General features: G+C 33.7%; 1 protein-coding gene across 1 annotated transcript in view; it reads left to right on the top strand.

Annotated features, from left to right (window-relative positions):
- The window catches only part of HOOK1 (hook microtubule tethering protein 1), a 60,056-nt gene that overhangs the window by 22,809 nt on the left and 21,281 nt on the right, over positions 1-15,966 (top strand). The window contains exons 8-12 of the mRNA XM_045857479.1: positions 759-842; positions 2,789-2,955; positions 9,187-9,327; positions 10,734-10,935; positions 13,465-13,575. Of these exons, the coding sequence (XP_045713435.1) occupies positions 759-842; positions 2,789-2,955; positions 9,187-9,327; positions 10,734-10,935; positions 13,465-13,575 (705 nt within the window). The remainder of the gene's footprint in view (positions 1-758; positions 843-2,788; positions 2,956-9,186; positions 9,328-10,733; positions 10,936-13,464; positions 13,576-15,966) is intronic.

Below are 15,966 nucleotides of genomic sequence, written 5' to 3'. Positions count from 1 at the left end.
AATTTAAAAAATTTCTGCTGAGTTCTAATTTATCTACTAAGGTAATATAATTTTTGTCATAGTTGCTTTCCTCTCTCAATATTGAAGAACAGCTCAAAGACCCTATACTCCTTTCTCCTAATATTGAAGAAATAGTCCAAAGACCCTGTACTCAAGTCTCCTTTCCCTGATTCTATTACATGACTGTTTTACATGGGGGAAAAGGCCCTCTCCTCCAGTGTGAAACCCAGTTTGGTTGTGAAGGAAAGGGTTAGCAGAGAAGCAAGCGTATCAAGTACTTTTCCTTTTACATATTTGGAAATCTGTTTGTTGTAGTGTCACTACTTGTCTGAAAAAATATTTTTTCTTTTTTTCAAATGGAATATGTTGGGGTGATATTGGTTAATAAAATTATATAGGCTTCAGGGATATAATTCTATAATCATCTGTAGAAGTATTTTAAATTAAAGAAATTTTTCTAGAAATATTTTATTGAAAGTTGAACTTGTTTTCTAAATTTTTTTCCTGTGATGAAATTAAGCAGTGCATTCTCTAATACTCTTTTGTTTAAATATTTTATAAGGATTTACATAAAGTTTTATTTCTGTGGGAGCTTAGCCTTAATTGTTAATGTTAATGCATATAAAAACAACAGATTAAGACTTATTTGTTAGCAGGTAAAATTTAAAAACCTTTTTCATTATGTGTTGTGATAAAAATATATTTTTCAATTTGTTTAAAACATGATTTTCTAAGAATTAGGACATTTTATATTTCAGCTGAAAAGGGCCCTGGAAGAACTTCAGGAAGCACTAGCAGAGAAAGAAGAACTGAGGCAAAGGTGCCAAGAACTAGATATGCAGGTACGGAACCTGATCTAAGAAAAATTTCCTTTTTACATTTACAAGGGTTTAATTTTAATTAAGTAATTGTCAAAGTGTTTTGGAGGTTGGGTTTCATTTCATAGAGGGCCCATTAAAAGAATGTATTATAGGTTTGAATATTCAGGCATGAATTTCATAATTATTTTTCTCTTAGAGTTGAAAATTGCTGGCTGAACTACTTCTTTAAAAATGTCATTCTAATTATAGAATTTCAACTACAGTACTTAGATGAGGCATTAGTTTTTTTCTTTCATAAAAAGGAAATTAAAATATCTACTTAATAAGGTGTGAATATTAAGTGAGGTGGTTAATTAAGTACTTGGAAGTGCTTGACTCCCAATACATGTGGGAGCCAATTTTCTTTTGCTAGTATGTATGTGTATATGAACACATGTATATATAATTCTTGTGTTCATCTGTATATACATATTAGCAGAGTAAACTTGGCATGAGAGGAAATAGTTAATGGGTAAAGAGGTCGATTTTCAAACCAGGCCACTTGTATTCGGAACCTGGCCATGTTACTAGCTGGTGATATCCTCTCAGGCAAATTACTTAATTTCTGTATACTTCAGTTATCTCCTAAGAAACCATGTAATAATAGTGTATATCTCTCAGAGTGATTATAAGGATTAAATGAATTAATAAAAAGCACCTAGAACAGGGCCTGGTATATAGCACTCATAACACTGTGTGTGTGTGTTTGTATGTCATCATTGCTATTGTTATATGAAAATGCAGATATGGAAGTTATGCACTAAGTCTTCAAACACATATAGCATATTATTATGTATCATGGAATTTTTTTGTTCACATTTCTGCTTAAAAGATCTTATGTATCTCACTCATTTAGGATTGTACATGACAGGTAATAGTCACTAAATATGACAAAGATGAATACATGCATTGGATTTAGGAAAAGAATTGTTTTCTTCTATAGTCTGCCTGTGGATACTTTCCCAGACTTTTTTTGTGTTTCTCTTCTGGAGGACAATGTCTGTAACTTGCCTGTAGTGTATTTAAGGCAAAATTAAGGATATTAATTTCCTGTTACTAGCTCAGTGTGTGTGTGTGTGTGTGTGTGTGTGTGTGTATAGTCTTATTTACATAAATGGATTAAATTAATTATACCTATTAAAAATATGAATACCAAACTTTATCAAGATGTTGGAAATCATGATAGGTCAAGTTTTTTTCTTAACTAATCTTAATAAAATCATATGTAAACCTCTGGTCTTATGAAACATCATGGCCTTACTGTACTTTTTTAAAGATGTTTTAAATGGAAAAGAAATAGAATCCAGAGAGCAAATTATGCTTGTTACATAAATATGTAAGTAAAATAAAAAAAAATGAGGTACTGATATTGATGTGATTGTAAAGTTACATGTCCATTGTAAATCATGAGAGAGCAGTCTCAATGTACAAATAAATTCAATTCAGCTTTTTGTTATTAGTTAACTAAATAATATACTTGTCCTCTGAAGACTTAATGTACTAATAATTTTCTACTATGAAACTCAAATGATAACTTCATGCATTTGTGTATGTATTTTGGTTTATTAGGTAACAGCCTCCTTTCAAATAAATTTATAACTAAAATGGGAACAGTTAATTTTTGAAGTTCATCGGTACCTCAAATTTTATAGACTTAGAAAGATTTTCTTTCCAGAACCAAAGTAAGCATAACATTTTAAAGATGATATCCTTATATATATAAAGTCTGTTTTCTCTATATTAATCAAATTAATCTAATTTCTTCTGTTTTACTGGAACCTCCTAGACTCAGAATTCCAGAGTTGGAAGGATCCTTAGAAATTATCTTGATCAAGTTAATTTAATGGGTTAGTCAGAATTAGAATCCAGAACTCTGGATTCCATGCTATTTTGCTGTTAATGTCTACATTTGTGTATTTGTTTTTCAGGTGACTGCACTTCAAGATGAAAAGAATTCACTGGTTTCTGAGAATGAGATGATGAATGAAAAACTTGACCAGTTGGATGGATCTTTTGATGATCCAAATGCAATGGTTGCAAAGAAGTTTTTTCATGCACAGTTACAACTAGAGCAATTACAGGAAGAAAACTTCAGGTAATATCTTTAGTAGAAATCATTCTATAGAGTTCTGTTAAACTGATAGCTAAACAATTAACAACTAATTGTATTATAAAGCATGTTTAGGATACTAATTAAGCTACTGAAAATACCAGCTGGTGTCAGTGATTCCTGCCCTCACAGGGTTTATAATCTAGTTAGGCAAGTGGGGTACATAGGATACATATATAAGAACAAACAATTCAAAATGGCAAGTGATAAACGCCAAATGAAGGCATGGGAAAGTGCACTAGGAGTTTATCAGAGTGCTTGGTGAAGTCTAGGGATAAAGGGGAGTTTCTTACATAGTAGGGGAAACTTGACAATAAGTGGGAAAAATTGTAAATCTGATACTAAAGAGATGCTTTTCATTTTACTTTTACATTTCTTCTTTAAAAATGTACATTTTATTTTTAGTAATCATTGATGGTCTCTCGTGTGCCTAGCACTGAGCCTTGCACTGTATGGCCTCGAGAGCAGGCATTCTAGTAGTATTATATGTGTTCTTTTTGTTGCTTTGTTTGGATATAACTTCCAACTTACAAAAAAGTTGCAAGAATAGTAAAAGGAACTTGTTTATACTTTTCACTCAGATTCAGTTGTTTTATAGTTTTTTTCTCCATTTATTTAGCAGTATCTCTATGTTTACATAGATAAACATATTTTTTTTTCCTGAACTGTGAGAAAAAGTTAGAGATATTCCCCTTTATTTCTTTGTGCTTTGGTATGTGTTTCCTAAGAATAAGGACATTTTCTTTTTTTTTTTTAATGTATTTTATTGATCATGCTATTACAGTTGTCCCATTTCCCCCCTTCTCTCCCCTCCACCCTGTACTCCCTCTCTCATCCACGTTCCCCCACTTTAGTTCATGTCCATGTGTCATACTTATGAGTTCTTTAGCTTCTACATTTCCCATACTATTCTTGCCCTCCCCCTGTCTATTTTCTACCTACATTCTATGCTACTTATTCTCTATACCTTTTCCCCCTCTCTCCTCCTCCCACCCCCCCTGCTGCTAGCTCTCCATGTGCCCTCCATTTCTGTGGTTCTGTTCCTGTTCTAGTTGTTTACTTAGTTTCTTTTGGTTTTGCTTTAGGTGTGGTTGTTAATAATTGTGAGTTTGCTGTCCTTTTACTATACATGTCTTTTCTTTATCTTCTTTTCTTAGATAAGTCCCTTTAGCATTTCATAAAATAAGGGCTTGGTGATGATGAACTCCTTTAACTTGACCTTATCTGAAAAGCACATTATCTTCCCTTCCATTCTAAATGAGAGCTTTGCTGGATAGAGCAATCTGGGATGTAGTTCCTTGTCTTTCATGACTTGGAATATTTCTTTCCAGCCCCTTCTTGCCTGTAAGGTCTCTTTGGAGAAATCAGCTGACAGTCTGATGGGAACTCCTTTGTAGGTTACTGCCCCCTTATCTCTTGCTGCCTCTAGGATTCTCCTTCGTTTTTACCTTGGCTGATGTAATTATGATGTGCCTTGGTGTGTTTCTTCTTGGGTCCAACTTCTTTGGGGCTCTCTGAGCTTCTTGGATTTCTTGGAAGACTGTTCCCTTTGCCAGATTGGGGAAGTTCTCCTTTATTATTTGTTCAAATACGTGCTCAATCTGTTGCTTTTCTCCTTCCCATTCTGGTACCCCTATAGAATAAGGACATTTTCTTATCAACGACAGCATAGCGATCAAAATTAAGAAAACTTTCAATGATACAGTATCATCATCTAATCTACAGTTCATATTCACATTCTGTCATTTGCCTCAATGTCCTTTATAGTTATTTTTTTCCTGATTATGAATCTAATTCAGGATTGTATTGCATTTACTATGGATTCTTAGTCAATATACTATAAGTCCATTTCTGTCATCGTTTATTTTAATGCTCAAATTGTTCCAGATTTGATTATCCTGTGTCCTTTCAATATGTCACTATCCTTTGACTATTTTCTTCATTTCTGGTACAGTGAATGCTCCAGGCTCATTTTCTCCTCTCCCTTTCCCAGCTCTGGAATCCGCCATTTCTCTGAGGAGCTCTGATTCCTTTTAGTGGAGAATGTTATTTAGAAACAAAGATATATGCTCCAGATAAATTTTTCTGTCACTGCTTCTAGGCCACCTGGGTGTACAGAGCTAGGAGATATACTTGCACAGGTTCATACTTGCCTATGTTCCCACACCTGTGTTTATACATATCTGCATTTATTTTTATGTCTACAATTATGAAAAATGAGTTTATATTGACCTCTTTTATTTTAGACTAGTGACTTCAAGGTTCATTCTAATCTCCATTTTGATATAGTAACTTTCTTCTCTAACAGTGAGAAAACTGGCTTATATTTTCCTCAGTATATTTACTCAACCCCAAAACACACAAAGTAATTTAAGAATTGCTAATGCATACTTCTGTAAAAAGCAAGTAAATAATAGACTTCAGTAGGTTTACAGGTTTTTTTAGATAGCATTTACATATTGTGAAATGAATAAATATTGAGTACAGTTTGGCATGTTTTAACAAATATGGACTTTTGTGTAACTCACACTTTTATCGTTGGATAGATCATTTCTGTCACTACAGAAAGTTTCCTTATGCTTCTTCCCAGTCAGTTCCTACCTCCCAGAACTTAATTATTCCTCTGATTATGTTTCACCATAGATTTTTCTCTCATCTAGAACTCTCCGTATAAATTGAATCATTTAGTGTGAACTCTTTGGTGACTGATTTATTATGTCCAGAATGCTTGTGAGATTTACCATGTTGTTTAATGTATCAGTAAATCATCTTTTTTCTATTGCTGAGTATTATTATATAAAATTATTCCACATTATGTCACATTTTGTTCATCCGTTTTTCTTTAGATGGGCATTTGAGTTTTCTGATTTTGGCTAATATAAATAAAGCTGGTATGAACATTGGAATATAAAACTTTTTGTAAACATGTTTTCATTTCTTATTGGCATATAAGTGATATTGCTGAGTTGCACAGTAGGTCTGTGTTTGGTTTCAGAAGATACTGCAAAGATTTCAGTATGGAAAAGATTTTCCAAAGTAGTCATACCATTTAACATTTGCACTGGTTGTGTTTGCTGCCTGTTGCCATAGTTGCTGTGCCTATATAACATAATTTGGTCTTACCAGTCTTAATTTTAGATATTCCAGGGGATGTGTTATGGATTCTAATTGTGGTTATAATGTGCATTTTCCTAAAAACTGATAATGTGGTAAGCCTCTTTTCATGTGCTTATTAACACTTTCATGTGCTTATATCATACTTTGTGAATTGTCTCTTCACATTGTAAGCCTATTTTTAAATTGGGTTGTTTGTCTTATTATTTTGGGGAGTTTTAAAAATATATTTTCTGGATATAAATCCTTTGTTGGATATATATGTAGTAATATGTCACCCACTCTGTGGCTTGCCTTTTTATTTTTTAATGGTGTCTTTAAAGGTTCTTAACTTAGAATAAGTCTGATTTATCAGTATTTTTAAGATTATTGCTTTTTGTGTACTGTCCAAGAAATCTTTGTCTACTCCCATGTCATGAAGATAGTATTTAGTATTTTCTTCTAGAACCTTCGTAGTTTTTATCTTTTACATGTAGGTCTATGGTCCATCTTGAATTGATTTTTGAAACTAGTGTGAGGTGTGGAGGTGCAAACTTTATTTTTATTTTGATTGTTCATATGAGTATCTACTTATTCCATGTCATTAATTGAAAAAAATGTTTATTTTACTTAATCAGATACTTTGGCACCTTTGTGAAAAATGATCTAAGAATAAAATTTGGGTCATTTTGTGGATTCAAGTTCTTTTTAATTTATGAGTTTGCCTTTCTTTATGTCTATAAGACCCAGTTTTCATTATGGTATCACTAGAGTAAGTTGTTTAAAATCATGTAGTATAAGCATTCCAACTTGGTTCTTTTCAAAATTTGTTTTGGCTATTCCAAGTCTTTTGCATTTTCACATAAAATTGAGAATCAGCTGGGCAATTTTTGTAAAAAAAAAAATGAAAAACCCTTTGTGATTGTGATTTGATAACTGTATTAAGAATTTCTATCTGTGAATATGGCATCTTCATTTATTTCTTTCCTTGCCTTTAGCAATGTTGTGTTGTTTCCAGAATACAAGTCTTGTATGTCTTCACTTTATCCTCAAGTATTTTACATTTTTTAAAAGATTTTATTTACTTAATTTTAGAGAGGGAAGGGAGGGAGAGAGAAACATCAATGTGCGGTTGCTGGGGGCTGTGGCCTGCAACCCAGGCACGTGCCCCGACTGGGAATCGAACCCACGATGCCTTGGTTCGCAGCCCGCGCTCAATCCACTGAGCCATGCCAGCCAGGGCATATTTTACATTTTTGATGTTATTACAAATACAACTTAAAAAATTATTCTGAAAAGTTGCTTTTCATATTGTCAGTTTTACATCTCTGTTCTTTATTTCTTTCCTTTTACTTATTTTGAATTCAATTTGTTCTCCTTTTCCTAGACTCTTAAGATTGAATTATAGATTTTAAATTTTGGTTTTAAGTTTTTTCTGTATTTGAGAGTGGGATGTGGGGGCAGGGGAGAGTGGTGGTGAGAAAATGGAGACGGGTATTTGAACAACAGTAAAAAAATGATTAAAAATTTCAAAAATGGTTTTTCTTTATTTCTGATATAAGCCTTTAAAACTATAAATTTTCCTCTAAGCACTGGTTTAGCTGTGTCTCCAAAACTTGATCAGTTATATTTTTTGTTATTATTCAATCTGAATTCTTTTCTAATTTTTCTTGTGATTTCTTCCTTTACTCAGTTTATTTAAAAATGTATTGTTTGATTTCCCAGTATTTAAGGGTTTTCTAGGTTTCTTATTGTGCCTGATTTCTAATTTAATCTCCTTATGGTTAGAGAACATACTACCTGAAATTTTAATTTTCTTTCTTTTTTTTTTTAATTTTAGATTTTATTTATTTATTTATTTAGGGAGGGAAGGGAGGGGGGGAGAGAGAGAGAGGGAGAGAGAGAGAGAAACATCAATGTGCGGTTGCTGGGGGTTATGGCCTGCAACCCAGGAATGTACCCTGGCTGGGAATTGAACCTGGGACACTTTGGTTCCCAGCCCGCGCTCAATCCACTGAGCTACGCCAGCCAGGGCTTAATTTTCTAATTCTTTTATTTTTTTGTATTGTTCATCATTTGTTTTATTGTGGTCAGTTTTTGACTGACATGTTCTATAAATGTCAATTAATCAAGCTTATTGTTATTCTGATCTCTTATATTTTTACTGATATTTTGTTTAGTTCTGTCATTTATTGGGAGACTGGTGTTAAAATTTTCAACAATGATTATGGATTAGTGGATTTCTACCTTTGATTATATCAATTTTGCTTCATATATTTTCAAACTGTATTTTTGGTATATATATACTTTTATGGTACGCCTGTCTAATGAATTAAACCTTTTATTATTATAATCTCTTTGTCTTAAAACTTATTTTTCTATGTTAACATGACCACCACAGCTTTCTCTGCTTGTTTTTTGCATGGCATCTTTCATCGTTTTCCATTTAATCTGTGTCTTTATGTTTAGAGTATTCTTGTAGTTAGGATATATGTGAGCATTGCCTTTTTTATCCAGTCCGAAACTCTGTGCCCTTTTAATTAATGCATTTAGTCCTTTTGCTTCATCTCAGTTTTTGATATTGTTGACTTTAGGTCTGTCAATATGCTGTTTTTCATTTACCATATCTATTCTTTTGTTCCATCTTCTTTTTTCCTTCTATTTTTTGGAGTTGCTCAAGGAATATTTTAATATTTGATTTTAATCACTTAATTGTTCTTTTCATCTCTGTTATAATAGTAGGCCTTGAAGTATTCTTCTTAAATAATTTATCCCAGTTTACTTAGAGTTAATATTTTAACACTTTACATGCCATGTATAGTTTTGAGTAATTTAAAGTATGTCTATGTATTTCTTTTCATCTTTTGAAATTGACTTCCTATTTGAACTAGAGATAACAAAGCACAACATTTCAGAAGTGAAAATGAAAATTCAGAACATTACTTTTCAAGTCTTATTTACAAAGTAAGAATCCCAAAGTATCTTACTTCTTTAGTCTTTCTTCTTTGAATGTGGGATTTAAAAAAAAATACAGAACTAGTTCTGTTAAGTTTATGTCTCAGTAATAAAGAAAATGATGGAAATTACATTATGAATAGCTGTTCTGTTTTTTTTTAATGCCAGGCTTGAAGCTGCAAAAGATGATTACCGTGTTCACTGTGAAGAACTTGAAAAGCAACTAATTGAATTTCAGCATAGGAATGATGAATTGACTAGCCTTGCTGAGGAAACAAGAGCCCTGAAAGATGAAATTGATGTTCTTAGGTATGGCATGTCTAAACATAATTATGTTGCTTGTAAGTTATTTAGTCATTTCAGTATTCCATATTTTAATCAGGGATTATTTGAATTATTTCTATGTATTGAGTATTGATCAATTTTTATCCAGGCTCCTAGTCTTTACTTCTTTAATACTTGTTGACAATAATTGCAATTTGAGGATAATATTCTTTTTTTTTTTTAAGTTTATTTTTTAAAAATTTTATTTATTTTCAGAGAGAGAGGGAAAGGGAGGGAGAAAGAGAATGAGAGAAACATCCACGTGTGGGAGAAACATCAATTGGTTGCCTCTTGCACACCCTCAACTAGGGACCTAGCCCATAGCCCAGACATGTGCCCTGACTGGTAATCAAACTGCCAACCTTTTGGTTCACAGGCGGGTGCTCAGTCCACTGAGCCATACCAGCCAGGGCTACAGTGAATATTCAGTTCTTCTAAGGACAATTTCATATTAGAACCTATAAGCATCAAATGATAACCTTTCTTAAAATTCTGTAAGCTGAGTTACTTTTAGATACATTTAGCTTTACCTTTATTATTACTCATTAGTGGACTCTGTGAAGTTTTTGTGTAAGGAAATGCACTCTCACAATCCATATTTTGGCATTTGGTAGATAAATATGAAGAAAAATGTTAACATTTATTTCAGGGTCCACTCAGGGTTCTCTTATTGTTTTGACAATATAAAATTTATATTTAGTTTTTGCTTATGAAATGTTGCTCAAGCAAATACACTATCCACATGCTTTTTATATTTTCTGTTACATTTTCTTAATTAGCCATTTTGTTGCACAGTTTTTAATGTCCATTTGAAACAAAATCTTTGTAATCATTAATTTGAACCTGCATGTGAGAGTGACTTCACATTTTTTTATTTTTTTATAATTTATTTCTACTCTAGCCCCGTTGGTCAAGTAAGCACAACTCTAAAGGGAAGTACTTTACCAGACAAATGATATGAGTTGTATTAACTTTATAAGAGTATCAGATACTGAAAATAAAATCACACTAAATGGTATTTATGCACAAAGCACAATTGGCTCATAATCTACAAAGTAGCTCAGAATTGTTCAGTTATACTTACAAAATCATTACTTTTTTTATACATTGTGCTAATACTTGAAACAGTTTGATCATTTAGTGCGTCAAATTTGAAGCATTTTTAAAAATGGCTTTGTAGCAAAAAGGCTGAACTACAAACAGTTCTAGGCCCGAGTCTGGTTCCAAAGTTCTGACAGAATTTATTATTTCTCTATTTCTTATTCCTTTTTTTTTGTTTTCTTTTTTTCTGCCAATTGAGAGTTTATTTGGAGGACTCATTTTACAGCCAGAAGAAAATTATGTGCATTTATTGGTTTTTACACAGTAATGTTTAGTCTTTATTATTATAGAGCTACCTCTGACAAAGCAAATAAACTGGAGTCAACAGTTGAGATATATCGTCAGAAGCTACAAGATCTGAGCGACCTGCGCAAGCAGGTGAAAACTTTACAGGAAACAAATATGATGTATATGCATAATACAGTCAGCTTACAAGAAGAATTAAAGAAGGCAAATGCAGCACGTACACAGTTAGAAACATATAAGAGACAGGTAAGAAAATATCTTAATTTTTTAAATTATTAAAATAAAATTACCTCAACTTTGTTATTCCATTTGATGCTTTGAGAATGGCATAGACACTTCCGGCCAGGATGAAGGCATTGGTAGACACACTGTGCCTCCTTGTACAACCAAGATAGGGACAACAACAATTTAGAAACAGAATAACAACCAGAACTGACAGAAAATTGAACTGTATGGAAGTCAGACAACCAAGGAGTTAAAATAGACACATTCATCCAGACCAGTAGGAGAGGTGGAGTCGGGCAGCTGGGTGGACAGGGGTTGCGGAACAAAGAGCGTTGGGGCCAGGTGAGTAAGACCGCAGCAGGCAGACCCTGGGTGCGCAGGCAGCAGCTGGCAAACCCCAGCCAAGGGGTAGCAACTGGCAGACCCAGTGAGGTGGCAATTGTGAAGCAAGGCACTGTGTGCAACCCAGGATCCCAGCGCTGGGAAATAGAGCCTCGGGGCACCGACTGAAAACACCTGTTGGGGTTGAGGCGCAGGGAGAGACTCCAGCCTCACAGGAGAGGTTGTTGGAAAGACCCACGGGGTGCATAAGCCCACCCACACAGGAATCAGCACAAGAAAGGTCCAGTTTGCTTGGGGGAAGCGGCGGAAGGGACTGAAGTCCACAGAGAGTGGAGCAAGTGCCATTGTTCCCTTTTAGACCCTACCCCCACATACAGCATCAAAACCCAGTGACTGGGGTGCCCCGCCATGGGTGACACCTAAGACTCCTCCCCTCTACGTAACAGGCACAACCAGACCCCCCTAAAAAAGAAAAGATGGCTCAAACAGAAGAAGAAATGAAAGCCCAGAACTGATCTTTTTAAGCCACCAAGAGATAGCCAACCTATCAGATGCAAAGTTCAAAACACTTTTGATCAGGATGCTCACAGAATTGGTTGACTTTGGTCATGAATTAGATGGGAAAAAGTGAGGCTACAATAAGTGAAATGAAGAAAAATGAACAGGGAACCAATAGTGATGGAAAGAAAGCTGGGTCTCACATCAGTGGAGTGGACCAAAAGGAAGAAAAGAGCATACAATCAGAAAAGAATGAAGAAATAGGAATTCAAAAAAATGAGGAGAGGCTTAGGAACCTCCAGGGCATCTTTAAACATTCCAACATCTGAATTATAGGGGTACCACAAGGAGAAGAGGGAAAGCAATAAATTGAAAACTTACTTAAACAAATAATAAAGGAGAACTTCCCCATTCTGGCAAAGGAAATAGACTTTCAGGAAGTCCAGGAAACTTAGAGAGTCCCAAAGAAGTTGGACCCAAGGAAGCACACACCAAGGCACATCATAATTACATTAGCCAAGCTAAAAATGAAGGAGAGAATCCTAGAAGCAACAAGAGATAAGGAGACAGAAACCCTCAAAGGAGTTCCCATCAGACTGTCAGCTGATTTCTCAAAAGAGACCTTGCAGGAAAGAAGAGGGTAGAAAAGTATTCCAAGTCATGAAAGGCAAGGACCTATATCCCAGGTTTCTGTATCCAGCAAAGCTTTCATTTAGAATGGAAGGGCAGATCAAGTGCTTCTCAGATAAGGTCAAATTAAAGGAGTTCATCATCACCAAGCCCTTATTTTATGAAATGTTAAAGGGACTTACCTAAGAAAAGAAGATAAAAAGCATGTATAGTAAAAGCACAGCAAACTGACAATAATTAACAACCACACCTAAAACAAAAACAAACTAAGCAAACAACTAGAACAGAAACAGAAGCACAGAAATGGAGATCACATGGAGGGTTAACAATAGGGGAGTAGGAGGAGGAGAGAGGGGGAAAAGGCACAGAGAATAAGCATAGATGGTAGGTAGAAAATAGACAGGGGGAGGACAAGAATAATATGGGAAATGTAGAAGCTAAAGAACTTATGACACATGGACATGAACTAAAGGGGGGAATGTGGGTGGGGGAGAGTGTGCAGGGTGGAGGGGAATGAAGGGGGGTAATGGGACAACTGTAATAGCATAATAAAATATATTAAAAAATAAATAAATAAAGGCTGAACAATGAAAAAAAGTGGCATAGACGTGAAGGAACATTGCTTATAGTCAGCTATGAACTTAGGGTAAATTTCTCCTCTGTATAATTTTAATTCAGGGGTTGATAACTGAGTTTGAGTTACCTAGGTGTTTTACATTTTTATTGGCTCTGAGCTTATATATTTTTTGGACAGCTTTTTGGGTATTAAGATTTCTGGTAACCAGTGATAAAAGCCTAGGTAATGGAACTATAAGGTAAAATAGTCTGTTTTATCATTTATCAAACAACCTGTAGAAACAGTATTATGCTGATTGTGGGTTTTTTTTGCCTAAATTGTTACTTGGGTATTTTAAAATTTATGTTAATCCTTCTCATCAACATGCTATTTCCACAAATATTTAGAATTAGACTATAGTCTTACCATAATTTTATTTACAATCAGTTTCTCATTTATTGAGCTCTGAAATTGAACTGTCAGTATCAAATAGTCTTGTGTTTTACTTTTTTTTCTGACAAAAGGTTCAGGATCTACACAGTAAACTTTCCTCTGAATCCAAACGGGCTGACACACTAGCATTTGAAATGAAGCGGCTTGAAGAAAAGCATGAAGCTTTACTTAAGGAAAAAGAGGTAAACTTCAATATAATTGATAATATGTCTGTCTGCTTTTGGATTTTTATACAGTTCTTACTATTCTAAGAGTAGAAAAGATATCAACCAGTTCTTTCTTTCTTCAAATTGAAATTGTTGGTGTAAAAGAAAGTTTCATAAAAATTCTTTATGCAGTGTTGATAATTCCTTCACAAGGGAAGATCAATAACAAAGCCGAGGTCATATGTCTTGGTCCAATGTTTTTCAGCTCTGTACTGTGAACTCCTTAAGAATGAGGACCTTACATGCTATTTTTAGCATCTTAAGATATAATTTATATACTATAAATTTTGCCTACATAAAGTACACAGTTCAGTAGTTTTTAGTATATTCATGGAGTTGTGCAACCATCACCACAAATTGTAGAACAGTGACATCACTCAAAAAAGAGCCCCTAGGCCCATTAGTGGTTACTGTGCCTTCTGGTGCCCCTCCCCGAAGTCTTTACAACCAGTAATATGCTGTCTCTGCAGTTTTGCTTAGTCTACCCAGAAAATGGGGTTTTCTGACTGGATTTCTTAATTTAGCATGATTCTTTCAAGGTACATCCATCGGTAGGATGTGTCAGTGCTTCATTTTTACTGCTGAATGATACTCTGTTGTATAGCTATAACACACTTTATCTGTTCAACAGTTTATGGACATTTGGTCTATTTCCACTTTTTGGTTATTAAACAGATAATGTGGCCGTGAACATTTATATAAAAGTTTTGTTATTTGGACATGTTTTCATTTTTTGAGCATATCCCTAGAAATGATATAGCTTTGCTTGATCATATGATAACTAAATTTAACCTTTTAAAGGACTACTAGACTATTTTCTAAAGTGGATGAACCATTTTTTACTCTCACCAGGAATTTTTGAAGGTTCCAATTTCTACACATCCTTGGAAATACTACTTTCTAATTGTAATTATCCTCATGGGTATAAAGTGACATGTCATTGTGGTTTTGATATGTATTTCCCTAACAACTAATGCTGTTGTTCATCTTTTCATGTACTTATTGGCAGTTTGTATATTTTTCTTGGAGAAATGTTCCTTCATATTTTTTGCTTATGTTTTGTTTACATTACTTGCTTTTATATTATTGATTTTTAAAGTTCTTTATATATTCTGGATACATGTTCCTCATTAGATACATGATTTGCAAATATTTTTCTTCCCGTCTGTGGATTATCTTACTTTCTTGATGGTATTGTTTACAGAATAATTTTTGGTTCGATCTAGTCACAGTTATCTATCTTTTTTCTTGTTGTTTATACTTTTTTTTTGGTAATGTTTCTATGAAACCATAAGTTACCATTGGAAACCATTGGAGTAACTTAAGGATATAAAGATTTATATCCTTTTAGTTCTATAGTTTTATGTTTTATACTTTAGTCTGTGATCAATTTTGAATTGATTTTTGTATGATGTGAGATAGGGATCTAACTTCATTGGTGTGTGGATATTCAATTGTCCCAGCATGATTTGTTCACAAGACTGTTCTTTCCTCCATTGAATTGTCTTGGTACTCATGTTAAAAATCATGAGACTGTAATAATGGATACATTTTGTCAAAACTTGTAAAAGTAAAGCAGAGTGAACCCTAATGTAAACTGTGACCATTAGTTAGTAATAGTGTGTCAATATTGGTTTACCAGTTCTTATAAGTAATTATAATAATATAAGATGTTAAAAATAAGAGATACTTGGCATAGGGGAAAGATGAGGGAATACATGGGAATTCTGTACTATCTGCTTAATTTTTAGGCAAATCTGAAACTGCAACAAAGATTCTATTAATTGTTTATAAAAAATTGACTATGAATGTAAGAGTTTATTTCTGGACTTTGAATTCTTTGCCATTGATTGTGTGTTTAGCTTTATGGTAGTACCATACTGTTGTTATAACTTCAGCTTTATACTAAGTTTTGAAATGGCAAGCATGAGTTCTCCAACTTTGTTGTTAAAAGATGGGATTGCCTGAATCTGTAGATGAGTTTGCAAACATTGTCATCTTAATTATTTTAAGTTTCTGATCCTTGAATGTGAAATAACATTATTTGTTCACTTTATTTGGCTTTTAGCTTCTTTCAACAATGTTTGTAGTTTTCATTGTACAAGATTTGCACTTTTTAAAACTGTTTCTGAGTGTTTTATTCTTTTTGTTACTGTTGGAAATGAAGTTATTTTCTCAGTTTTTTGATATTTAATGCTAATGTATAGAAATACAATTTCTTATTGTACATTGATCTTGTGTCTTGCAGCTGTGTTGAATTTTCTTAATATTTCTAATAGTTTTTAGTAGGTTCACTAGGATTTTCTATACACAAGATCAGGACATCTGCAAAGAGAAAAAGTTTCATTTCTTCCTTTGCAATCTAAA

The sequence above is a fragment of the Phyllostomus hastatus genome, unplaced genomic scaffold (genome assembly GCF_019186645.2).
Source record: "Phyllostomus hastatus isolate PE091 unplaced genomic scaffold, TTU_PhHast_1.1 phas_contig_147, whole genome shotgun sequence".
NCBI lineage: Eukaryota > Metazoa > Chordata > Mammalia > Chiroptera > Phyllostomidae > Phyllostomus > Phyllostomus hastatus.
The sequence above is the reverse complement of the archived record's forward strand: the minus strand, read 5'-3'. Positions and strand labels throughout refer to the sequence as shown.